General features: G+C 36.9%; 1 protein-coding gene across 3 annotated transcripts in view; it reads left to right on the plus strand.

Annotated features, from left to right (window-relative positions):
• Positions 1-27,964, plus strand: part of LOC127439995 (proline-rich protein 36-like) — a 188,549-nt gene that overhangs the window by 95,045 nt on the left and 65,540 nt on the right. For 2 of the 3 annotated variants that reach the window (XM_051696336.1, XM_051696337.1), the window contains one exon: positions 8,853-8,927. In XM_051696336.1, the coding sequence (XP_051552296.1) occupies positions 8,853-8,927 (75 nt within the window). The remainder of the gene's footprint in view (positions 1-8,852; positions 8,928-27,964) is intronic. The other variant, XM_051696338.1, reaches the window with a different exon arrangement.

Raw genomic sequence — 27,964 nt, forward strand, 5'->3', positions numbered from 1 at the left:
TTTAAAAAAAAAAAAAAGATTGAGAGTTTATGGCAAATTTGCCACTGATTATTTTCACATGCAAATGAGCTTTGCGACAAACTTGCGGCAAATTGTTAATTGTTGCCAAAGGTTTGCTGCAGGTTCATCACTACCAGTGAAGAGCTGCAAACTTCTGGCAAACATTTGCAGTGAGTCACAAGCTCATTTGCATGTGAAAATAATGAGTGGCACATTTGCGGCAAATTTCTGGCAAGTTTGCCAGAACTCTAGATTTTTTGTTAGGGCGTTACCCCAAATGTGTGGCTTTGATGAGGAAAAATGTGCTAAGCAGAAACCACAAAGCAGACCCCGCCATGCTTGGTAACCACAAAGCAACACCCTGGCTACCACCCACAAATGACATGGCAGCAAGTTTTGCAAGCAAAAATCCAGTTCAATACTGTAGCCATACATGTGTTACATGCTTTAGGCTAGTCGGCAAAACTTTCAGTAGGAATATACAATCAGGACTCTTGTAGAATGTGATTTTGCACCCTTTTCCCTGTGTCCCTAAGACAAATGTATATGCCATGCAACTAAATTAAGCATAGCACTAGGTTTTTCAGATTTTCTGCACTACATTGGCAGCATTGAATAGCTGTCCATCACTTTAGACAGTCAGCTTGTTGAGTGCTCGTGTTTCAAATCTGACAGCATCTCTCCTTCGGGCTCAGTTGAGAAGAGAAAAATACGCTTGCCAAAACTCTCTGACATGTCCGTTTCTAAACGGCGCTGCCTCCCGGGTTATGCATAAACCTTCATGTCATGGTGTTTTTAAACATCTCTTTTCAGAAGCACAAAGGGTGTTTTTGAAGTCTGCAAGCAGTAATGATCTGATTTGTGTATAAATAAGCTAAATATCATAGCACGCTTACAAGATTGCCTCATTCCTGATCTTATAAACTGCATCTTTCTTCATAAGCACACCTTCTTACACCATGTATTTATAGTCTGACAGCTTCACAACAGACCTGAAAACTTTGAAGAGCTTCTTTTATGTTGCCCAGGAGAGATTCGCTGTTGCATTTCATACAGCGCATTAGCCATCAACTACCTCAGTGTCTTCCACAAAGGATTAATTGCTTCGTTTTGGGGCAGACTTTATGGTTCATCATTTTGTTCTTGGTTGAAAACGCCTGCAGCTCACACACATTTAGAAATGGCTCAGACGAACTATAGAAATTAACGTGTCACAAAAAATGTGATGGAATATGCCTGTGCTTTGATAGACATAAATATTGAGAATTGTTATATCATTTGTTTTACAGCAGAAATAAATTACTTTATTAGTATTGATGCTATGCATATTTTTTGATCGTGATGTTCAGGCATGTTTAAGGAAAAATAAACACTGAATTTATGCGCAATGAGCGCATAACAATGAGCAAAGCCAAATATTGGCAAAACACGTCTGATATCCTCTTTCTTGTAAATTAACTCTGATTTCCACAGAATTGGGACGCTCTGTCCCTTGTGTCTTAATTTTTTTATTTTTTGAATAATTTGGTCATTGCCAAAAAGAGTGCTTCTTTTAACACAGTTTACAATGTTTAAATATGCAGATTTCCCCCCAAAATACATGTGTTACATGCTTTAGGGAAGTCGGGCATATACAATCAGGACTCTTGTAGAATGTGATTTTGTACCCTTTTCCCTGTGTCTTTGCAGCAGAGTCTGTCAGAACTCTAGATTTTTTTAAGGTTGCTAAATTGTTTACCAGGAAGACATGAATGTAAAAGAAGACAGAATTTTAAAACCCATTACAATTGTGCTACTTGTAACAGTAACCAAAGACATCTTGCATGCATCTTTCTAAGTATCTAGATCTTCAACTCTGTAAGAGTCTACTGACCAGTATGTAAAAACAGAAGGTAATGTACAGTAGCGTGACATGCATTGACCGTCTGCTACTCTTAACTGTGTAATGTTAAACTTTAAACATCTGTCTTCAGTTAACCAGTATTAGACAGATAATTAATTCAACTTCAAGCACAGATCCCTGTTGAGTTTCTCTCCGAGTAATTAACACTGAAAGGTCATCTTACAGAACGGATCTAAGAACACTGTGTGTAATCTTCAGATGTTCTTGTGCAGTATGTCATTAATCTCTTGCCTCAATTGGCTGTTGTCACCACATTTATTAATCAAGCATTTGTCCTATTTCAGAACTAACGAATGATAAGAAACTCTACCTTTCACAGAAAAGTGGCTCATATTTTAAAATTGTACAAAGGCAGGCTTTGTAAATGTTGCTGGTAGACTTCCATGAAGAAACTATATGTGGCGCAAGCTGATAGGTTCTTTGAACTTGTTATCTGTTAAACAATTGGCTCGCTCACCTGTAAAATGTTGAGCCACTCGGCTTGCATGGTGTAAGCTGACTGGTTTTTTTGACATGTACTTGTGTACATGTTATGAGTCAGGTCACTAGCCATTAAGCCATTCAGTCAAACAAGCCTAAGCACACAAAGAAATTTAGTTCATTAGCGTTATGCTATTTGGCCTGTGGCCAAGGCACACCCAGCTAGCATACACTTGGTGCACATGGCTCTTTGGAGCAGCAGCAGTACACAAGTCTTGGTGATAGATCTGCTTGGTTGGGGTGATGTGATTTGTATTATGCATTTGTGCAGCTTTCTTGCTTTGTTGGGGGATTGGTGATGGTAGGGTAGGGTGTTGTTGGTAGTTGCCAGGAAGTTGCAAAGATGTTCTGAGTAGTTTGTAGTGCATTGTTATGCAGTTGCTATGGGGTTTTGGGTGGCCATGGGTGGCCCATGTCAAAAGAGTCTTGGTCTCTATATGTGGCTCGGATCCCTCCTTCAATGTCTATAGGATTTAGTTGTCTAAAGGAATGCAATCCTAATGAGTTATGTGCCGAAGTTTGCTACTTAGGGCACCTACACACATGTTTGAGTCAGATAATTATGTTGGATTTGGGTTTGTTGAAAAACAAAGGGTGTTTGTTCAACTCTAGAAACTTTAAGCACTTTAGGCACTTTACAAAGTTGTAAAAGCAAGTTTAGACACAGATTCAGCAGATCTAATGTCCCAGGGCAGGCTGTTCCATAACCGTGGGGCCTACACTACAAATGCTCTATCACCTTTAGTTTTGTATCTGGATCTTGGAACACCCAACAGTTCACAACAAGAAGATCTAAGAGGTCTAACTGTTTTGTAAGGTCTTAAAAGTTCTACTAAATAATCTGGCACCAAACCATGTAATGCTTTATATGTAATTAATAAACTCTTAAAATCAACCTTAAAATAAGTAATATGATTAAAAGATCTAGTTCGTCTCATAGGTCTAGCTGCAGCATTTTGCACTGATTGTAGTTGTGCTAAAGTGCGTTTATTTAAAGTTGAAAACAGGGCATTACAATAATCTAGGTATGGCGAAATAAAAGCATCAAAGAGCTTTTCTGTATCCCTAAAACTCAAAACCTGTCTCACCTTGGAAATGTTCCTTAACTGATAAAAACAAGACTGAACTAACTTCCTGACGTGATATTCAAAATTTAAATTTGTGTCAAAATAGACATCCAAATTCTCACCACCTGCTGAATATTCAGGACCACTTGATTAAGTGCTGACTCAATCTGACTTTTTTTTTTTTAAAACCATGACCGATTATAACAACCTCTGTTTTATCAGAATTTAACTGCAGAACATTACATGCCATAACATTTTTTATATCTACTATATACTCTTGAGGAACATACGTCATCTGCATAGCAATGAAAATTTGTTGTATTTTCGATTCACAGAACCAAAAGGTAACATATACAGAGAAAACAATATTGTCCCTAACCGGGATCCTTGCGGAACACCACAATTTATTGTTGAAGAGGAGAACATCTCATCTCCAACAGATACTTCACATTTCCTATTCGATAAACAGGAAACAAACTAGTCTAAAGCCACCCAAGATATTCCCACCCATCTCTTCAATGTACCAATTAAAACTGAATGATCAACTGTATCAAATGCTGCAGTTAAATCAAGCAACAAGCACTCTCCAGAAGGCCTGGTTAAAAGCTTCTAAGTGAGTTTTAATGTGCCCTTCATATGACAAAAATATATATTTTTTTAAATCTGTTTGTTAAAAAAAAAAAAAAAAATTCCTGGGACACAAAAGTGCCTGAAGTTGAAGATACACCCATGCTTGTCTTAGCAAATAGAAGAAATTGTGGCTCATTGATTGATTGATTGATTGATAGGTGGTTTTGATTGTTATTGTTATAGATTGCTATTGATAAATCAGTTGATTGCACAATCACTTGGCTGGCTGGTTGTTTCAGGTATGCATTTATTTGTGAGTAACTGGCCATATTTAATATTCAGTTCAAAGGTCATGGTGCTTGGAGAATAAATTGTCAAGAGAATTGATTATTTCACCCCATTCCTTTTTGCGTTCCGGCTACCAATGCAGTGTGTGAATAAAGATGTACAAACATACACACACACACAGACATGTTGGTGCAGCTATCCTTATGAGGACTCTCCATAGACATAATGATTTTTATACTGTACAAACTATAAAGTCTATCCCCTAACCCTAACCCTAACCCTCACAAAAAACTTTCTGCATTTTTACATTTTCAAAAAAACAATTTAGTATGTTTTTTTTTTAAGCTATTTGAATTATGGGGACACTAGAAATGTCCTCATAAACCACATTTATAGCATAATACCCTTTTAATTACCAGTTTGTAACCTAAAAAAAAGTCCTCGTAAACCACTTACGTGCGCGCATAGCTTTGCAAGGGTAATGACACATGACTAGTCTGTCCCCCAGTGAAAGAATTAAGGTGAGACAGTTGCCTTTAAAATGTGTTTGTATAGTATTGTGTGTGTGACAGAGCTAGAGAGATAAAAACATTTTATTTTGATCTAAAGATGTTTACTTTTGCAGTTATTATACAAAAAATCATGTAAATTAACAGATAGATAGATTTAAGCACTGCTCAAATGCTGCTCAGGATTACCATCAGCTCTTTAATTCCAGAAGGCGAGAGGAGAGGAGGAAGATTCCGGAAATCTGTGATGTGTAATTAGTCATCGTTGTGCCGAGCTTCTAAATCAGGACAGCATTGTTATCCCACGTGAAACTCAAGCACGGATGACACCGTTAGGTTCGACAAGGGTGTCAAGCTAATAAACCATACTGTACATACACGTATGTGGGTCTTGTGAAATAAGGATCAAATAAGGCTTTCCAAGGTGATAAATGAGAAATAATTTAGAAAGTGTAGTTTAAAACACATGTATCAATTGTGTAGAAATGTAATACTTAAAGTATGTTGGTTTCATACATTAAAAATGTTTATAGCATTTTCTACAAAACATGAAGGTTACACCACTTAACATTTTTAAAGGTATTAAATACCTTCCGTGCACCTTGAATACACGTGAGTGTACAAAACTTAATCATTAAAAAAAAAAAAAAAAAAAAAAAAAATATATATATATATATATATATATATATATATATATATATATATATATATATATATATATATATATATATATATACACACACACACAGTGGCATGCTAAAGTTTGGGCACCACTGGTCAAAATTTCTGTTGCTGTGAATAGTTAAGTAAGTAGAAGATGAACTGATCTCCAAAAGGCATAAAGTTAAAGATGAAACATTCTTTTCAACATTTTAAGCAGTATTAGTGTATTATTTTTTATTTTGTACAATTTTAGAGTGAAAAAAAGGAAAGGAGCACCATACAAAAGTTTGGGCACCCCAAGAGATTTTAGCTCTCAGATAACTTTTACCAAGGTCTCAGACCTTAATTAGCTTGTTAGGGCTATGGCTTGTTCACAAGCATCGTTTGGAAAGGCCAGGTGATGCAAATTTCAAAACTTTATACACACTCTGACTCAAATCTTGTCCCAACAATCTGCAGCCATGGGCTCCTCTAAGCAGCTGCCTAGCACTCTGAAAATTAAAATAATAGATGCCCACAAAGCAGGAGAAGGCTATAAGAAGATAGCAAAGCGTTTTCAGGTAGCCGTTTCCTCAGTTCATAATGTAATTAAGAAAAGGCAGTTAACAGGAACGGTGGAGTTCAAGTTGAGGTCTGGAAGACCAAGAAAACTTTCAGAGAGAACTCCTCGTAAGATTGCTAGAAAGGCAAATCAAAACCCCTGTTTGACTGCAAGAGACCTTAAGGAAGATTTAGCAGACTCTGGAGTAGTGGTGCACTGTTCTACTGTGCAGCGACACCTGCACAAATATGACCTTCATGGAAGAGTCATGAGAAGAAAACCTTTCCTGCGTTCTCGCCACAAATTTCAGCATCAGAAGTTTGCAAATGAACATCTAAACAAGCCTGATGCATTTTGGAAACAAGTCCTGCAGACTGATGAAGTTAAAATATAACTTTTTGGCTGCAATGAGCAAAGGTATGTTTGGAGAAAAAAGGGTGCAGAATTTCATGAAAAGAACACCTCTCCAACTGTTAAGCACGGGGGTGGATCGATCATGCTTTGCGCTTGTGTTGATGCCAGTGGCACAGGGGAACATTTCACTGGTAGAGGAAAGAAGGGATTCAATTAAATACCAGCAAATTCTGGAAGTAAACATCACACCATCTGTAAAAAAGCTGAAGATGAAAAGAGGATTGCTTCTACAACAGGATAATGATCCTAAACACACCTCAAAATCATCAATGGACTACCTCAAGAGGTACAAGCTGAAGGTTTTGCCATGGCCCTCACAGTCCCCCGACCTAAACATCATTGAAAATCTGTGGATAGACCTCAAAAGAGCAATGCATGCAAGACGGCCCAAGAATCTCACAGAACTAGAAGCCTTTTGCAAGAAAGAATGGGCGAAAATCCCCCAAACAAAAACTGAAAGACACTTAGCTGGCTACAGAAAGCTTTTACAAGCTGTGATACTTGCCAGAGGGTGTTACTAAGTTCTGACCATGCAGGGTGCCCAAACTTTTGCTTTGGGCCCTTTTCCGTTTTTGTTATTTTGAAACTGTAATAGATGAATATAAAAAAGTAAAATTGCTTAAAATATTAAAGAAATGTGTTACCTTTAACATTAAGCCTTTTGGAAATCAGGCCATCTTTTGCTTGCTTAGCTATTCACAGCAACAGAAATTTTGATCAGGGGTGCCCAAACATTTGCATGTCACTGTATATTAAATCAGGCATATTTTTCAAGGTATTTTTTGGTACTTATGTTTTTTACAAATATCAGTATTTCTTTTTAGTCATTTACATTTATGCATTTGGCAGATGCTTTTTATCCAAAGCAACTTACAGTGCCCTGATTACAGGGACAATCCCCCTGGAGCAACCTGGAGTTAAGTGCCTTGCTCAAGGACACAATGGTGGTGGCTGTGGGGATTGAACCAGCAACCTTCTGATTATCAGTTCAGTGCTTTAGTCCACTACACCACCACCACTCCATAAATCAAGTTTTCTTAGGGATACTCCATTTGGCATGAAGAAAATGTATTTTATATATATATATATATATATATAGACACACACACACACTACCGGTCAAAAGTTTAGGGTCACTAACGCATTCTTTATTATTATTATTTTTCACATTTTAGAATAATAGTAAAGTCATCAAAACTATGGAGGAACAGAAATAGAACTATAGGAATTGTGTTGTGACTAAAAAAAATCCAAAATAAATCATACTTTAGCATCTTCAAAGTAGTCACCCTTTGCACAGTCTTTGCAGACATGTACTCTTGACATTTTCTCAACCAGCTTCTTGAAGTATCACCCTGGGATGCTTTTTAAACAGTATTGAAGGAGTTCTCATCTATGTTGGGTACTTATTGGCTGCTTTTCTTTATTATTCAGTCCAAGTCATCAATTTCAAAACATTTATATATTTATTTACTTTATTTATTACTGTCTCTGGGTGTTTACACCACTTAAACTTTTTTTTTTTTTTTTTTTGATTGAGCCTCATAAAAAATATTGAAATGACTTTGAACTCAGAAATTGAAAGCATGTTCATCATGGTAGATGTGTATTCAAGTAACTGTTTTGTGTGAATGACCAAAAAATCAGCATCATGTCACTGACTCATATACTGTAGTCTTTTTCCTACCATAAAAACATAGAAAGAGGCTGTTGTTTTAGCACCTTTAATCAGTGTGAAATCATATGCATTGCTGTGGTATATTGTAAAATGATGTCTTAAAGCTGGTGCATAATTTTTCCGATGTTAAAATACTTTCTTGTGTCCCTTTTAAATATGCGCTTCCAAAAGATTTAAATGTTTGTTTAATTGGTGCGACATGTCAACTTCTGGTTCAACCTGTTGTGAGAGTTTGGGGCGGGGCTACCTGTTTGGGCAACCAATGGAAGACTAGGGGAGTGTTTGGGGAAACTAAATATTAAAGCCATATATACTTATTGCAAACTTGCCATTCTCTGAAACGGCTTTCTCACATTCATACTGTATATACACACACTAACAACGTGTTTTTTTTTTTTTGTTTTTGTTTTTTGATAAAGCGGAAACAGAAATGATTTTATAGTCATGTTGTGACTCATTCTTACATAACTGACAGACACTTAGAGTAATTCATCAAAAGCACCAAGAGCTGTTTCTGTTGTCATTGTAACTGTAACCATGTTTGATTCAGATGTACTTTAACTCTAATCTAAATGCTACAGTTACAATTAACTAGTTAGCGGATTAGAAAATCTAAAGATGTCTGTCTAATTGATCACATGATTGGCGTGACTGTTACTTCATCAGAAATCCCCTCCCATAATGACATGTTCACAGCCCTTTAACCCCTGGTGATGATGCTGTTGTTTTTATGTTTCAGAAGACACTCGTATCGAACCGGACAGGACATTGAGAACTGTGGCACCTGCAGAGATTGTGCCTGTATCATATACAGGTAAGAATCTTTTATTTTGCATGCTAAAACAATACAGAATAATTCCCCTTTTCACACTCACACATTTGATGAGGAAATACTGCCTGTTGAAAGCCATATTATTTTTCTTTTAACACTTTATATTGATGAAACTGATGATGATACAAGTAAGAATTAAACCAGTATCCCCCATATTAACACCACGGCACAATGTGCCTGTTGCATGGGCGCTAAGCCGTAGATCCCGGCTCTGACTTGGAAAATAGTTTCACCCAATTTTATGGTTATTAATTAGAGAGTTTGAGGGGAGATACAGTAAGGAGTTTACTATTAGTTAAGGGGAAAACTGTCCTTGCTAAAAGTGCAAAGGGTAATTGTCTTTTTACTCAAGGAGTAGTTCAGATTTCTGAAGTATTTGTTTGAATTCTCCATTAAATAAATATACTTATACAGTATGTATAAAATGTGGTCTTTTACACGTGCCTATACAGGCCTGCACAGAATCTGAGCCCGCAGAGTTTTGCATAAAGCTCCTTTAAGGATTAAAGATTCTTCTCTGACCTGTTCATAACCTCGGACGTCATTCGACATCTATTTGTTTCTAAGGCATTGTTCGTAACGGCAAAATGGACCCCTGTCAAGTGACAGCTGACTGCAAAATACCTTATTACTTTATAAATTTCCCTCTATATTCTCTTGCGAAATATTACAGAACAAAGAACTCTGGTTATTGTAAAAAGACATATCAAAAGAAAATATATGATGAAGTTGCTGACGACATTTAACTGTTGAAGCCACTACCATATTGTTTGTTTTGGAATGATGTCACAAGTGGGACAAATTTTGTTTTCATAAAATTACGAGTTAGGCCAAGAAGCTTGTAATTACAGTCAATCCAACATAACTTAAATGCAATATAATGCGGAAAGTTTCTATATTGCTTGGCAAACTTGTGCAGCCTACAGTTGTGTTTGCGGTAATGGTGCATTCACTTCAAGTCGGAATTACCGTAATTGCGAGATTCCGACTTGTAAAAAGCGTTCACGTCTTTGAAGAACTGGTAATTACAAATTAACTCAGAATTCTATGAAAGCTCCAACTTGACAGTCGTGACGTCATGTAAAAAGAAACAATATGGCAACGGCCTCAACAGTAATGAACACAAATTTCTCTTTGAGATGTAATTTTATTATGCCACTCTTACCTGGAGTGCTTTCTTTGTTCTTAACAGTTTTATAAGAACACACAGAGGTGAGTTATTGAATTAATGTAGTGATAAATACATTTGTGGGTGAACTATCACTTTAACCATGGTGAATTCAGTGTAACAGATGGCCTCTTGTGGGTTATTGCTTTAGTAGTTTGCTAGTTTTTGCAACAATATCCCCATAATAGATAATTCAGTTGAGCGTGAAGAATTTGGGTGAACTCTGTCAGGGTCTGCCACAGCCAGACACGATTCATCAGGACTAGCACGCACACCTGGAGAGCAAGGTGCTGTCTGCGCTAATGCTGTCATGGTCGAAACCTCCGGGCATATGAATCAGTGCTAAGAAGATCCAGGTCGACATTCCGGAAGTTTCCTTCTCCCCATGAGCCCAGTGTTTAATCGTCTGGACTTATGTAATGCCCCTCACAGCACAAGGCCAACTGAAATCAATAACAACAGCTCACGTCACTATATTCTTATCTAGACCAGTCCAGAATGAAGGTGTAAATAACACAACCAGAGGAGAACTGGACAAACACACATCCTAACCTACAAGCACAGAAATTTTGTTTATAGTTTGTTTAAATTAGGAAGGAGGGCCCAAGTCGTGCGCGAAGCTACCGTATTTTCTGGAAATAAAGTTGCACCCGGTCAAAATCGCATGTTTGAGAGAAAAAACACATAAGTCGCACCGGTGTATGAGTCGCACTTACAGCCTGAAAAAGAGTTGCCGACTTCACATGCTGAGCAGCAAAAGGGAAGTCGCTCAACATGTAGTTGCACCGTGAGGATCACCACAAAATCTGCACATCGGATCACTTTGTATTTGGGCTCGTTTTAATCTGGAGTATTTGCTTTAAGCTTCTGCTGTTTGTGCGTAAGCACGTGTTTTGGTGTGCAGTGTGTTTGACTGACTGACATGAGTTACGTGAAAATTATATAAATAAGTCACATAAATACATAAGCTCGCTTACTAACCATATCTGTGTAAAGTTATATACAATTTTACCACGTTATTGTAGAGGTCGACAGACCGATAACTAAGGTGGTGGAAAAGGTCGATAACCGATTAATCGGCCGATAGTTTTTAAAATTGATTTATAGAATTTATAGAATGTAAAAAAAAAAAATCTACTTTTCTTCCTTACTATAATGGGCACAGACATTGAGGCTACAAGAGTCCAAAATGAACAAAATCCTATCAGTTTATTGTGCAACCAAAATACCAATAATAATCAGAAAATAATGAAGATTTAGTGCATAATGTGGGACTTTCAACTATAAACAAACCCAGAATACACTTACTTATTTTGAAATGATGGAGACTTGGCTCCGTTACAATCCTCTATATTTAAGTATTTACCAAATTAAGCTTTTTATAGGCTACATTCACTAGATTAAAACTATTGGCAACGATCTGCATTTTTGCCGATAACCGATAGTTCCAAAAGGCAACTATCGGCAACGATTAATCTGTATAACTAATATATTGGTCTACCTCTACTTTATTGTCATGATGACGCAATGCTGGTAAACCCTATAATCTGGTAAACACCGTAACGACAGTAAAGCACTGATTTTTATCAAACTAAAATCATGTTAACACATATAATGTTTACGTCTTGTTTCTATACTATTGAAACAGTGTGTATTTTAATGTTTGTAGACTGGCCCCATTCACTTCATTGTATGTGCCTTACTGTAAACACGGTTTTGGCTTTTAAATAAACAAGGGACGAGTCAAGATTATTTTTTGTTGTTGTTGTTGTTGTAATCAACAGTATGCCACAAATGCTGTCGATTGAGTTTAACTTCTGAATCTGGAACATTGCTTTAATCTCATTGCTGTTTAAGAGAAACAATTGAGATATTAAAAGAGGCCTCAAGGGTCATTTTTCTTTCCTACAGTTATAGTCTGTCCATGTCTAGTTCATGCTTCATTATATATACAGCAGCAGATGCACATAGTCTGGACTTGTGAGGACATCTGATCTGGAATCAATCTGTTAACAGGAACGGATTGTTCCGGTTTCAGTATGATGAGCGCTGGCAGCCAAGCGTTGAAGATGTCCATGAGACAAGGATCCATGTCTGTTCACTTTAAATGTCACCAACACAGAAACAGATATGCTATAGAGAGAGAAATAGAAGGAGAGAGCTGCCAGCAGCCTGCTGAGATCCAAGGAATAGAGATGGAGACAAAAACAGGACCACGTCCAAATCTGAGTGCGACTCCATCTGTGAGGGAAATGAAAGGAAACCTGTGCTTCAAGAGAGAGTGTGAAACACAGGTATAGGAGAAGAAAACATTGAGAGAGAGATTACATTGTAGACAGTTCTCCTCGTGTCTATCCAAAGGGGATCTAAATATTAGTACAGAAGTCCTGAAATGCTTTGCCTACACCAAGGCAAACACTCTAATGGCTCACCATGGCAGCAGAAGACTTAAGAAGACTTCTCTTTAATATCTCAATTGTTTCTCCTAGAAAGCAATGAGATTAAATGGAGTGCAAATACAGTTGTTAAATTAATGTCTTCTAAAGCGATAAGATCACTTTTGGTGCGAAAGAGATCAATATTTAAGTACTTTTTTAACATGCTTCCAGTCATGAGCGGTACGCATGTGTGACGTAATCACATTGGCATTTGAAACACGCGAGAACTGACGCAACCAGAAGAGCAGCACTGTTTACAAGTGAGAAGGAGGAACGCTGTACAGTAGCTTGGTTGGTTTGAATTTAAATCTGTATTTATCTGTTTCTTTACTCACAATGGTGCATTTGTGTGCTTATCCTGGATGTTTCAACCGAGTGGAGAAAGTGAGAATACGTCTGTATCATGGCAACACGAATACGTCACGAGAGACTGAAAAAGTACTTAAATATTGATATTTTTGGCACCAAAAGTGATCGTATCACTTTAGAAGACATTAATTTAACCGCTGGTGTCATATGGATGACGTTTATGCTGACTGTCTGTGATTTTTGGAGTTTCAAAAGAGAAATCTCCATTCACTTGCATTTTAAGGACCTACTGAGCTAAGATATTTTTCTATTTTTCTTCAAATGTGTTCTGGTGAAGAAAGAAAGTCATACACTAGGGGCAGTGGTGGCTCAGCGTTTAAGGCTCTGGTTTACTGACCAGGTCAGGCGTTCAAGCCCCAGCACCGCCAAGATGCCACTGCTGGGCCCTTGAGCAAGGCCATTGACCCTATCTGCTCCAGGGGCACCATAGCATGGCTGACGCTGCACTCTGAAAAAAAGAATTTCACTGTATATATGTATAATGTGTGACAAAATAAAGGCTTCTTCTTCACCTGGGATATCATGAGGCTTCACCTGGGATATCATAAGGATGTATAATGAGACAATTTTCATTTATATCAATAGTTTCATATGTTTCCATTGTTTTTATTTCCATTATGTCATTTGCAATGCTTCATGGGTTGGTAGTTCATTACCTCATGAAAGACATTAAGTGTACATATAAGCTTGTACCTTTTTTTTTTGTTTTTTTTTTTTGCTTCAAATCAAATTTTGTAAAATTGTGAGTCACCTGAGAGCTTTTTGGTTTGGTTTATGGCTTAAAACTATTTTATTGAAGACATTTATGAAATCCCTATGGAAAAAGTGAATGGGAAAAACACTTTGGGACCAAATCGGCTGCAAATGTGGGTGGGCACTGTTGCGCTCTATCCAGTCTTTCGTGTCTATCTTTATTTCTCCTCAGGAAGTTTAGGAGACAAAATTAAAACTTAAATGAGTAAGTCTCCTGAGCAGTGAACGAGCAGTCTCCGAGCAATAACATTTTGCTTATGGTGTCATTTAAGTCAGGTGTTGCTCACAATGTTTGTGAGACTCAACGGAGAAAGGTTGAGAAACAGGAACAGAGTGATATGGAGAGAATGAGAGAGGTGGACCCGAGAAAATTTAATGTGATACAATAAGAGGAACTTCCTATACTATCAGGAAATTTAATCATAATAAATGTCTTGTTGTGTCCTCCATGAACTGAAGTAGGAGATAAAGGTTTCAGGGTTAGATAAAAGCACCATGTTCTTTTTGGGTCTCCTGATGCTAGTAATGTTTTAGGTTTGATATCCAAGAAGGATAGTTTGCGCTTTATTCATAAAACTGTGCTACTGTATTTGTCCAGCACACTTCTCATCGCACTATTACCGCCTGAGGAAAGCAGGCGGTTAACTGAATTTGAGTTAAAAGAGATGTTTGTACATTTTAAATCATTCATGGCAGTAGTACTTCATCAAATGATGTAGTGTGTATGTTTGCACTGTTACCTGATCTGTATAATTTCTTTATCAGGCTCTAAACCAGCTTTTATAAATTCATTCTTAGTGAATTCCCTCTTAACCTTTAATATTTATTAAAAAAAAAATTAAATAACGATGTTCAAGATTAATTTTGCTGTGGTTTTGAAATTGGTATCAAGAATCATTACGTTTAATTGGTTATCGGCTGGTAAACTTTGGGAACTTTGACACCCCTAGTGTAAAGTGTGTAATTTTCCATCCCTGTCGCTCTTTCTTTCATATTCACTCACTTCCTAAAACACCACACCATCCAATTTTTGCATTTGAAATGCCCTCTATAACCCTGCAGACATAGAATTCAAACTTCATTTATTTAATATTCATGGTGGTCTCGCAGCATATTAATCAATGAGTTCAAATGTGTGACGGACAATCGCAATACTCCATCAAATGTGACTGCAGAGGGACAGGGAGGCAAAAAACGACAGATTCCTCCATTTAGGAGTCTATATGAGCACTCGGGGCCCCTGGAGTCATTTACAGCAGCCTAATCAGATTCCAGAGGGAACAGAGTGGAGAATTGAACCTGTTCTGCCACTCGTTGTCCAAAGCCTCCAGGAGAGAGATTTGTATTAGGTACCTGGTGCTGGGAGACACTATGACAGACTGCCTCATTTCAGCCGAGCTCCACTCATGGTCAGACGCGACATTCTTTCTGCCCTCATCTACAAAGCTTCACGTGTTGAATTGGAAATGTGTCATTTATCTAGAGTAGCCCCCAAAAGGGTAGTTGCTAAAATAGACAGACAAATATTGTTTACAGATTGACTCATGGCTGGAACATCCTAAATAGATGGGTTACTGGAAGGAAAGCTAGTCTTTTACTTCATGCCTAGATTTACTGTAAAAATGTGGTTTCTCTGGAGGGCAATAAAGGGACAGTTCAACCATAAATGACAAATCTGTCATCATTTACTCACCCTTGTATTGTTCCAAATCTGTATAACTTTCTTTTGTGGAACTCAAAAGGAGATGCTAGGCAGAATGTTTGCCTCAGTCACCATTCACATCCATTGCATCTTTTTTCTTTCATACAGTAAAAATTTTCAATACATTTTGTGGCGAACAATGTTTATGACTAACTTCCTGAGTATTAACACGTTGGGTTTAATAGCACAGACATTGCAATTTAACTCTTAAATTGGACTCTTCTTAAATATTGAGGCCTGTTACCACCACAGAAAGAATGCTCAAGAATGCACATTAATTATGTACAACAGGAGGGACCGCACGCTTTTGTTTAAAGGAACTGATTTATGAGTAAAGGAAAACACACTGTAAAGGAATTGTTCACTCAAAAAAATTACCATTCTGTCATCTTCACTAAAAATTAACCACTGTAGCGAATCAAATATGACAGCCTTTGATGCATTGTGTCAGGTTTCAATGATGTTTGGCCAAAACGTCAAAACCATTTGGTATCAAATGGTGTCAATGCAACATTTTTGTTGTCCATAAGACTAAGGGGCCAGTTCTCACAAAATACTTATTTTGTTTAGATCACACTTGTTTTTTTTTTAAGTTAACAATTTAGTTTTTTTCCTTTTAGAACATGAAAAGGAAAGTCTGACTTTTTTTTAAACTGTATAATCAAGACATATTTAACATCTGTCCACAATTTTGAAACATTTTCTGGAGCATTTCCAGAAAAATTCGCATTACCGTGACACAAACGTGACCGAAAATCTTGAAAAATAATTGATTTGAACTTTTCATGTTAACATTTATTTATTTTAGGCTCTAAAATGATGCATTTTTACTCATCATTGCTCATTTGTTTAAAAATAAACTTTATATCTCTTTACCGAAACACACCAACCAAACCTTGTTTATATATATTCAGATTCAGATTAATCCAAATATTTTCTTACGTTTTTTTATTATTTTTATTATGTCTACTGGTTGATCTAAGGATAAATTATCAGATCTGACATGTAATAATTGTTAAACTTTCCTTGTATGTCTACATTCTTAAGGTATTGGTATGTTTAACATACTGCCTAACATCTCCTTTTGTGTTCCAACAACAAAGCAAAGTCATACAGGTTTAAAACAACAGAGGAGATGATAGTATTATCATTTTTAGGTAAACTATCCCTTATGGTCTATCTACAGAGTTCATGTTATTCCTTCATTTCTCTCTCACTCTTTCTCTTTAACCATGCCTCCATGTATGACTCAGCGGTCAACATGTGATGTTTGTTGCCTCGAGGCAGAGATACGCTCACGCCACGCTGGAGAAAAAAAGGAGAGGAAGCCGTGGTGGTGAATCATAAATGTCTGCCCTGCTCTCTCCTGACGGCACTTCTGTGGTGAAATATTAATCTGCATCAAATATTCAAAACCTAGTTAAAGTTTTAAACAACTGATAATGAAGGTGAAGGGAGGAAATGCCTCGTGAGGGGGACTAGTGGCCCATGTATGGTGAGGTGGAGTGTGTATTACATGTAAAAGTGGAAAGAGAGACACAAGTATTGTAGCGATGGGGATTTGAGCAGTAGACCTTACCCTCCTGATAAAACAGCTTAAACCAGCCTGAGATGGTTTGCCACACTATTAGTAGATTAGATGTGACCGGGTAGCTTAAAAAGGTACAACATATTGAATAGACTAATTCATCTATAAGCTTGGTTTTTGTTCCAGTTTAATTTATAAATTCCGTCTACTGGGATCGAGGTCTATATAGGGCCTTCTATTTAAAGTACTGTATTTCAGTATGATGGACAGCATGAGGGAGATGGAGTTGGGGATGGAAGGAAGGAAGGGCAGGAAGGAAGGACAGGAAGGGCAGGAAAGAAATAAGGATGAATGGAAGAAAGGATACACAAATGAACAGACGGTTGGAAGGAAAGAAATGAAAGGAGGAAGGATGCATGAAAGAACAGAAGGTATGAAGGAAGGAAATGGGAAGAAAGAAAGGTAGGAAGGATGAACAAACTGAAAGAATCTAGGAAGGAAGGTAAAAGGAAGAATGAACAGAGATAGGGAGGGAGGAAAGGAAGGAAGGAAGGAAGGAAGGAAGGAAGGGAGGGAGGGAGCGAGGGAGGGAGGCAGGATGAACAAACCAAAGGAAGGAAGGAAGGACAAACCGAAGGAAGAACGAAGAGCAGGAAAGAAAGAAGGATGAATGGAAGAAGGGATGCACAAATGAACAGACGGTTGGAAGGAAAGAAAGAAAGAAAAGGATGCACAAAAGAACAAAAGGTATGAAGGAAGGAAACAGGAATAAAGAAAGGTAGGAAGAATGAACAAACTGAAGGAATGTTGGAAGGGAGGTAAAAGAAAGAACAAACGGAGGGAGTGAAGGAAGGAAGGAAGAAAGGGAGGGAGGGAGGGATGGATGGATGAATGACATACAAAGGAAGGAAGAACGAATAGCAGGAAAGAAAGAAGGATAAATGGAAGAGAGGAAGATGGATGCACAAACGAACAGAAGGAAGGAAGGGAGGAAATAAGGAAGGAAAAAGGAAGGAAGCAAGGAAGGAAAAGGAAGAACAGAAGGAAGAATGAACAAATGGAAGTATGGACAAGCAAAAGGGAGGAAGAATGAATGAATGGAAGGAAGAAAAAAATAAACAGAAGGTAGGAAGGAAGAAATAAAAAAATAAAAGTAGGGAAGCCTGATCCAGCAATATAAGAGCACTGGAGGCAAGATTCAAACTCTGATCCCAGATGTCTCGCCCTTAAAAAGTGAACAATTAAAGTTCCACCCTGGAGAGACAAACTCTGAAACTCTGCAATAGTTGCAATGAGCTTTGTGACGGTGTGCCACAATCTGAGTAATAGTGAGTTCTGTAGACACTGCACATAACCTTGATCAACTATAGATCCACTAGCATCTGCATAGCCCTTCGCAACCCCTTTTACTTCTATATACTGACCTATTTCCCATTAACGATATTCAATGAGAAAAAATGTAAGATAGGACTTGATTTTATCTGGAGTCAGTTGGATCCTGAAAAGTTGTCTCTAAAGAATTTTCGGTGAAACATGATAAAGTTGATACAGTACTTGTATTAAACACAATTAGGTCTCCTGAGCTATGATAGAGCAACCTCTGAGCAATAACATTTTCCCCTGGGCCAGTCTGCCTGGAAACAGATTTGGGTTTACAGGGTACCACAGAATCTAACCATAAAAGTAACTGATAGGATCCAACATCAAGAAAACATCTTGTGAATTTCCTGCGATCTTGTGAATTTTTGCTTGTCTCCTCACCATTCTGATTTTCTTACCAAAGGCAGATAAATCAGATTGGTTGGCCTGACCCTTTCTACCTACACTGAAAAATGTGTGTGTTGACGGAGGGGACAAAAGCCAAACACCCAAAGGTCACTGAACTGTGTGTCCAGCTCATACAGTAATGAAATAAGCAGGGTTGGGGTGTAATACGTATTTAAAATACAAAATATAAGTAACTGTATTCCACTACAGTTACAATTTTAATCATTGGCATTTAGAATAGTTACATTTAAAAAGTATTTTGATTACTGAAGAGATTACTTTGCATTTTATTGTCATTTGTTTCATTTAATATTTAGTCCTTTCAGATGGAAAACATTTATACATATAAATGATGTGATCCAAAGTGCATTTGAACAGCGGTGAAACACTTTCATATGATGTGTTACATTCATACGAGCAGACAGAGAAGTAAGTTTGAAGTAAGTTCGGAGCACAAGAAATAGAAATAAACCTTGTGTAAATTGTCAGCTTGACGCTAAGCTAAAATGCTATTTCTAGCCATTTTACATGCACGTTACCAGACACGATCATATTTTATTATCAAGAAAATTCACGTTGGATCATAATTACTTTTTTTCTAGTAAGACCTTTGATATTAGGGCAAAAATCATATTCTTGATAATTTTTGTATTGTTTTCCTGTAAAAATATCTAAAAATCCTTAAAACAAGATCAATTTGATTTATCTTGTTTCAGAAACAACACTGCATAAGATATTTCGGTTTTTCAGAGAATGTATTTTTAACATGTGTATTTTGTCTAACTGTACTGGCAGAGTTTTTATAGTCAAAACAAGTGAAAAAATCTACCAGTGCTGAAGAAGTAATCCAAAGTATTTAGAATACGTTACTGACCTTGAGTAATCTAACGAAATACGTTACAAATTATATTTTACAGCATGTATTCTGTAATCTGTAGTGAATACATTTCAAAAGTAACCCTCCCAACCCTGGAAATAAATCAGCCGCATGTTAGCTTTCACCCGAAGAGAGAAACATCAGAGTGGAGCTCAGACGAAAGAGGGACTGCGGGGTAGACAGGAAGTAATGAAGTAAGCTGGATGTATTTATACTCGAGCTTAGAGAATACACACACACACATACATGAATTAACTACCCAAATGAACATTGAATTGCTCAGACTTTGCTCTATCATAGCTCAAAAACATAAGGGAGGGATTAATTGGTCACTTTGGACGCACATTAAAACTGTATCTGTGATGCAAATAATTTGTTCAGCACTTTTAATTACTCACCAGAGATGTTGTTAAGTTCGACTATTAGACAACGCATCTCATTGTGTTTGTGTATTTTAAGAGTTAACAATTGCTGCCTCAAGCCTTTTATTTCATTAGCTATTGAATCACTGTTTTCAGAATGGACAGAGTGGAAATGCAACAAACGACATGCCTTTAGGGTGCAATCAATCACCTGATAAAAGGCGTCACGCCAAATCGAACATCAGTTTAAACTTGGCGAGCGCTCAAGACAACGCAGTCTGGATTGAAGCTTTGCTACTGAGCTTTTTTGTCAACATTGCTTAAAAATAACTTCCTACAGAGAGAAAGAGTAAAACTATGTGCATTTTAGCAAATAAATCAAGATCTGGGAGTATAAAATCACAGGTAAAATACTTTAAAAGCCAGAAATGGAATTAGACATGCAGTCTCTTGAATCCATTAAAGACACTGTTCAAAATTGTTGATTATGTAAATGTTTGGAAGTTGAACAAGAAAATGATGAAAATTTGGCACTGGATTCGGTGCAAATGTTTCATACCTGACGTCCAGTCCCATCAACTAAAGGGCTGTTCACCAAATGCATTTTTGTGTTCTTAATTGACACAAAACGGCTGGTTTTTCAGCATCTTGCACGGGTCAGGTATAAAATAAATAAAGGCAACTTTTTTAAAACTTTTGAACCATTTGGTTTAGATATAGATTCTCTCCACATGGTAATTGTTATGGACCCCTTACATTAAAACTCCACCCATTACAGTGGTCGCCATATTGGAGTGTGCCATTAATCACTTTAGTGCTTATACTCCTACAAATCTTGTCCAATTGTCAACAAAATTGTCTCACATAATCATCATGTGACTGAGCCGTAAAAAAGTTATCAATGGATTTTTGGTTTACGCAAGCATTACCGAATTACACTAACGAATTTGGCGAAGTTGCTGAGAAACAGCTGAGAAGTCAGGCTGTATCTTGGCAACGCTTTGTTCTTTTGAAATGAATCTTGGTATGCTTCATTAGGACCAGGATCTGAAGGTACATGCCAAGTTTGGTGACAATGCCACCTATTGGTCAAGAAATAAAAAATACATTTATGCTTATAACTACCCGCAACCCTGCATAGGACAAGTGGCTATAGAAGATGGATGGATGAATGGATGCTTATAACTTTTGAATTATTTGGTTTAAAATTATGGCTCTCTTTGAATCCCTTGGGTCATGCAAAATCTGATGATACTTATTTTTCATGGTCAGCAACCTTGTAAAATATAAGAACTCATGCAGACTGAATGGCCCCCAAAGACATTTAATTTGTAGTTACTTTTTACCATTAGCTATCCAAACTCTCTATGAACAGCTATGAAATGCCAATATTTTCTGACAGGTATGATATTAAATGTTATAGAACTCGAAATGGCACTGATGTTGTCCAGTGGACTTTAAACTATTTTATCCCCCATTATATTCTCCTTCAAGGAATAGTTCACCAAAAATTTTTACATTCGGTCAATATTTACTCACCCTTATGTCATTCGAACCCATATGCTGTTATTTTTCACTGTAAAACGCAAATGGGAGAATATTTGAAGAATCTTCACAGAGCTTCAAGCTTAAGAAAGGACAAAAGCAACATGAAAACACCATTAAAATTGTCCATACGACTCAATGACTACAGTATATATATATATATATATATATATATCTCATTCAAACCCATCTGTTACAGTGCAGTATTAATATTTTACAGTATATATTAATATACAAGTGTGATATAAGTATTATATTAATATATAAGTATTATATACTTGTATATGTAGTATTTTAAAGATTCCAGTATTGCAAATGAATTGCAAAATTAGCTGGAAAAATAAAGGGCAATGAGAAACTCATTTTGTGAAGCACTTGCTTCTGTTCCACACATGACAATAAAAGACTGAGCACAAGCTGGTCCTGAATAAATTATTTAATCAAGTACAATAATGACAGTCGTGCATGTGCACATTTGTATTTTTTACTCTGTGCTTGTGCATTGTGGGATTTAAATGTATCCAAGTGGTTCGAGTGTTTTGACTTCGTTCACCAAAATTCGTTCAGATCTATTTAATGATTCAGTGACCATTTCTGGTGATGCCAGAAGGTGATGACAAATGAGTGTCTTGTGTGAAATGATTTAGTCACTGAATCAACGATCAAAAGAAAATTTTAATCCTTTAAAATGTGTTTGTCTACAGACCTAGAAAGAGACTTTAGTAGAGGTTTTAAGCATTATAAGAACAAAGAAAATCTATCATTTCCCTACAGTTTGAGCTGCTGAGCATGACATTTATCAAAAGACAATAATAACAGTCTTATAATAATTATGAGTTTCAATAATGTCTGTAAGTTTAAAAAAGCGTGTCTACATATCTATTCACTTCAATAAAATTGAAGTGTTCTAAGAACACAGTTTTATCCTACAGTTTGTCGACTGCACACCAACATAGAGGTAAAAAACAGGAGCTGATATTAAAAATAGCTTTACATATTTAACACAGATCTCGTAATCTGCTTAAATTGGTAAAAACAACCAATCAGACTATTACCTCACAAACATAATGTAAAAAGAATAACTTAATGAAGACTCATGCGCTGATATAAACTCCACTTACAATGTGTGCTTAAAAGAAGGATTGTCCTTTTTTCCCTACAGTGCATTTCATGTAATGCTGCCAATCAAGAACGATATACAGATAAATAACTCTCGTTTGTGTGTTCCTCATCTCTACATTATTCATTTAGATCAACATCAATGCTGATAAAAAACATGGATAAATGAGCATTGTTGAAAGCAACTTTGTAGAAATGAACGGAGCTGCGTTGATTAGACTGTCTGACTGACGGCCTATCACGTAAAGGTTGTTATGGCTCATGAAACTCACCTGTGATTGGCTGGATGGTCGCTCAATCAGCCCAAAGTAACAAAACGCAAATAATACTGTATACAAATCCACCATTTGGACTCGGTATGGGTTTAGCTTGATATATATATATATATATATATATATATATATATATATATATATATATATATATATATATATATATATATATATACACACACACACACACACACACACACACACACACACACACACACACACACACACTACCGGTCAAAAGTTTTGAAACACGACTGAAATGTTTCTCATGATCTTAAAAATCTTTTGATCTGAAGGCGTATGCTTAAATGTTTGAAATTAGTTTTGTAGACAAAAATATAATTGTGCCACCATATTAATTTCATTATAAAACTAAAATTTAATAAAAAATAAAAATAAAACAAATTGATGAAATTGATGACTTGGACCAAATAATAAAGAAAAGCAGCCAATAAGTACCCAACATAGATGGGAACTCCTTCAATACTGTTTAAAAAGCATCCCAGGGTGATACCTCAAGAAGCTGGTTGAGAAAATGTCAAGAGTACATGTCTGCAAATTCTAGGCAAAGTGTGACTACTTTGAAGATGCTAAAATATAACACAGTTTTGACTTATTTTGGATTTTGTTAGTCACAACATAATTCCCATAGTTCCATTTATGTTATTCCATTGTTTTGATGACTTTACTATTATTCTAAATGTGAAAAAAAAAAAAAAAAAAAATAATAATAATATTATAATAAAGAATTAGTGTTTCAAAACTTTTGACCGGTAGTGTGTGTGTGTGTGTGTATATATATATATATATATATATATATATATAAATAAATATAAATAACTGTATCGTTGTATTGGTGCATTTTAAAAATATATTAAATACTATTTTTCCTTGTTTTAATTTATGTTTGGAAAACATGCCTTCATTATTTTTAATTTGATTTGTCTTTGTATGCATTAATGTTTTTTAATCTACTTGGCTACAGTGACTGTTTGGTCGAAATGAAGATTACTCTGATTAAAATAAAAATCATTTTTATGCCATCATAGAGAAAATATATAATTATCTAAATATATGTATATTGAATGTCGTAAATTTTCGTAGCCTTATCGCCCAGCCCTACATTTATGGAAGCCCAGGAGTGCCGATAAAAAAAAGAAAAAAGAAAAAAAAGAAAAGAAATAAATGATCAATCTATTCATTTAAAAAAAAAAAAAAAACTTGGATAAATAAACCAATTTATAACAAATAAATTGATGAACAAACAAATATTTGGACAAATAAAGGCCGTGCATAGAACGGACGCGAAGCGTATGAGAAGCTAGTGGTCACTTGTCACTGTGCTGTTAAATGCCGAGCGCGGCCCTCCTCGTGTGTGCACAATGGAAGGGAACCATTAAATGCGATGCAGTCAACAGAATGAACTCCGACCTGTGACTCTGACTGAAAACATGCGGCGCGTGCTTCCCTCTAGACCTGCACTTAATGTACTGAGCCACAGAAAAGAAAAGCCAAAGTGAAACGAATAAAAAAAGGCACTGGCAATTGGATGAAGAAAAGCAACTGGCAAATAAATAAAGAAAAACAATTGCCAAATGCTTTAAGACACATTTAAAGATGCTTTTAAAAATGACTTATTAATGTGCTATTTTATAGTTACATTTAATTGCAATTTAAACATGAATTAAATACACAATTTATTAACGCACAATTTAATTGTTAAATATAAATTACATTTTTAAACATGAAATAAATAGACATATTTAATATGTCTGTTTATTTGTCCATCTATAAATCGGTTTTAATCACATTTTTATTTTCAAATTAATAAATTGATAATTTATTTCTTCATTCTTTTTTAATTGGCACTCCTGGGCTTCCATATACATTGACATTGAGTAAATTGAATAAATATTGACAGAATTAGCATTTTTGTGAACTATTTCTTTCAGGTCTTGTATTATATGACTTTACGCTTTTATTAGTGTAGATGACTTGTAGTTGATAGATTTGCGTACTACGCAAATCTATCACATGGATGACGACGTAAACAAGCAAACAAAACTGCACGTCCATTGCAGGTCCCTGCGACATGCATCCACAAAAGCACTCTCGAAGTGACATTCCATCTTTTTCAGCTTTAGAATGACAAATTGTGCTATCGTCTGTCCGTGGGACATGGGGAATTAGCCACGTGCTGCCACTGCAATTAGGCGCAGTGTTGAAGCAAAGACTGATCAGGCTTCATTTCCACTCTCATCTTTTCCAGAATGCTCATCTGACAACCTCACAAACATCCATCCGCCACGACTTCATCCCTTGCACTCTATTATTAGAGTAACTATTTATGTAATGAGAGCCCTTTGATGTCCTGCAAGGAGCTTTTTAAATCAGAACACCTTTCTTGGCTTTTGAAAGGCTTGCGTTTGGACCCACAAAAGACGAGGTGTATTGAGACGAAGAGCTGCAGGCCTGTCGATAACGTTTTTTTGTGTGCAACTTTTGGGTGTCTGGAGAGGGGAGAGGCCGATAAAGAGAGGGAATCGCATCAAAAAAGACTGGCAAAGCTTTTTCCATGCTCTGAAGCAGAGAGAATCGCTAATCATTCCTGCAAAGCCTTGAGTCAGCAAGCTCATTCTCTCTTTCAATATCTTTTTCAGTCCTGTGCCAAGCCTGGTGTAGGTACGGATATCACTCGCTCACGTCAATGTGGAACTCGTAATGGCCTATGAGAGGATGTGCTGTCAGCAATGGAAATTTTAACATATGTGTCTTGATGGAACCATATGGATAGGGCTTTCATATGACACTTGTAATCATGACACTCCAAGTGGAGTTAATGTATAAGATATATAGGTAGCATTAGAACAGATGGCGCTAGGGGTGGGTGGTATGACCCAAATCTTATATCACGTAATGAATAATTTCGTATCACGGTAACGGTATGTTACACGATATATATATTTATTTTTTCTGAAAATTCAATGGAAAAAAAAAAAATGGTTTCAATATTCCACTGAAATAAATACTTAAAAAATGCAAGGCACTTCATCTCAATTGAACATTTTTCTGTTTTTATTTGGAACTTGGACGCAAAGATAAGATTATTCATGGGTCAGTGACGTGACGTTCATGTTTTTGTCCGCGTCTACTAAATTATTCAAAAATACAGTACAAATGCAACTCACACAAAACAATTACTTTAAAACGCCTCTGTGATGAACATGTTTTCAATTATTGAGTTCAAAGTCAATTTGATATTTTTTCTGGCCAGTATACGCATACCTGAGACTGCACATCAGTTGAATTCTATATTAATGGGGCAGGTCTCTACAGCTGGACACATTCCTACCGTCTCATGATGTGATATACACAAAGGACAATGTTATTGCTCAGAGACATACAGAAAGAGGATAGAGCTATAAAAGTAATATGAATAGCATAGATCTGATCATTTGGTTTTGGAAGAATTTGATAAAAAAAGTTTGAGTTCATATTGAGATCTCTGACTTTTGATTGCAGACTTTGGTATCTTGGCACAACTGAGCACTGTTTGAGACATTAAGATCTTTTCTGAATCTCTACAGGAGACACATGCGAGATTACTGGGGTCTTTTTCTCAAGAGAGAAATGTATGCAAAAGTCTCCTTGATGTCTAGGAGAAACAATTCAAATATTAAAGAGATCTCATTTGTGATTTTTCATTCCTATGGGTACCGCCATACTGCCCGGCATTAGAAAGTACAGTACTTGATCTTTTAAACTAGTGTGATTCATTTTATAAACCTGTGATTGGGAAAGAAACACCATTGCTTGGTAGAAAGAGGCAGAATAAACGGCACATTTTTGCTGTTTCACAATATTTCACCCATAGGACTTCCAGAGTAATGGCTTCATATTTGCTACGAGGTGAAATATCCCTCAGCTTGTAAGCCAATAAAATGTGAAAGTAAATTACATAACATTTCACAAGCTTTCTCCTGTAGGCATTCTGTACGGTAGGAACTGTAATTCTTTTAAGTGTCTTTGCATCAAGCTTGAGTTATATAAGCTGTAATACCTCACTGGAAAGAGAGCCAGCTGAGACTGATGACCGTCCAATGCACCTCTGATCTGCATTGCCTTTTTATTCTGTGGCTGTAATCTCAAGTTTCAGATGATTTTCCTGGGGGGTAATGGCTAGGGTTGGGAACTGAGAACTTGTTCTTTGCTGAGGCTTTTGAGGGCAGTAAAAGCAATAAGAATTGTATTTCTTATTTTCAATGTATTCTTCCTCAAAATTATTAATAGAATCATTAAGAAACCGGAAACGTCATGGTTACTTGTGTAACCTTCCTTCCCTGATGAAGGGAACGAGACGTTGTGTCGATGTAGTGACACTAGGGGTCACTCTTGGGAGCCCGAGACACCTCTGGTCTTTGATAAAAGGCCAATGAAAATTGGCGAGTGGTATTTGCATGCCACTCCCCCGGACATACGGGTATAAAAGGAGCTGGTATGCAACCACTCATTCAGGTTTTATGCTGAGGAGCCGATATAAGGTCCGGCCATTTCAGCGGGTAGTTCAGCGTTGTGGCAGGAGGGACACAACGTCTCGTTCCCTCCATCAGGGAACGGAGGTTACACAAGTAACCATGACATTCTCTATCTGTCACTCACTCGATGTTGTGTCGATGTAGTGACACTAGGGGTCCCTATACGAAATGCCACAATTGGCTGAACTGTGTTATGTGAACTGGCGGTGTGTGGTGGGCAGACTACTGTGTGCCTCATAGCCAGCACACCAGGTCGACACGTATCCTCCCCCAACATATTTATGAGTGTCGAACGGCCCTTTCTGGGGACAAGTCAACTACCCAAAAGATAGAGACAGGCTTAACACAGTCATGGCCTCTTTTCCCCTTCTTTTTTTCCACTCCCTAAAAAAGAAGGGGGATTATCCAACTGGGCCACCAGGTCTAGTCGGGGGGTGTCCCTCCCAAGGGGAAGACACCGCGGAGACCACACCTCGCCAAAAGAGGGATCGGGGGATATTTAAGTGGAAAAATACGTCACATGGTCTTTCCAACCATGTGGGGAGTCTTCAAGGTAGATCCTGCCCAATGGGGGAGGAGTTACT

This window comes from Myxocyprinus asiaticus, chromosome 4 (genome assembly GCF_019703515.2).
Source record: "Myxocyprinus asiaticus isolate MX2 ecotype Aquarium Trade chromosome 4, UBuf_Myxa_2, whole genome shotgun sequence".
Classification (NCBI taxonomy): Eukaryota; Metazoa; Chordata; class Actinopteri; order Cypriniformes; family Catostomidae; genus Myxocyprinus; species Myxocyprinus asiaticus.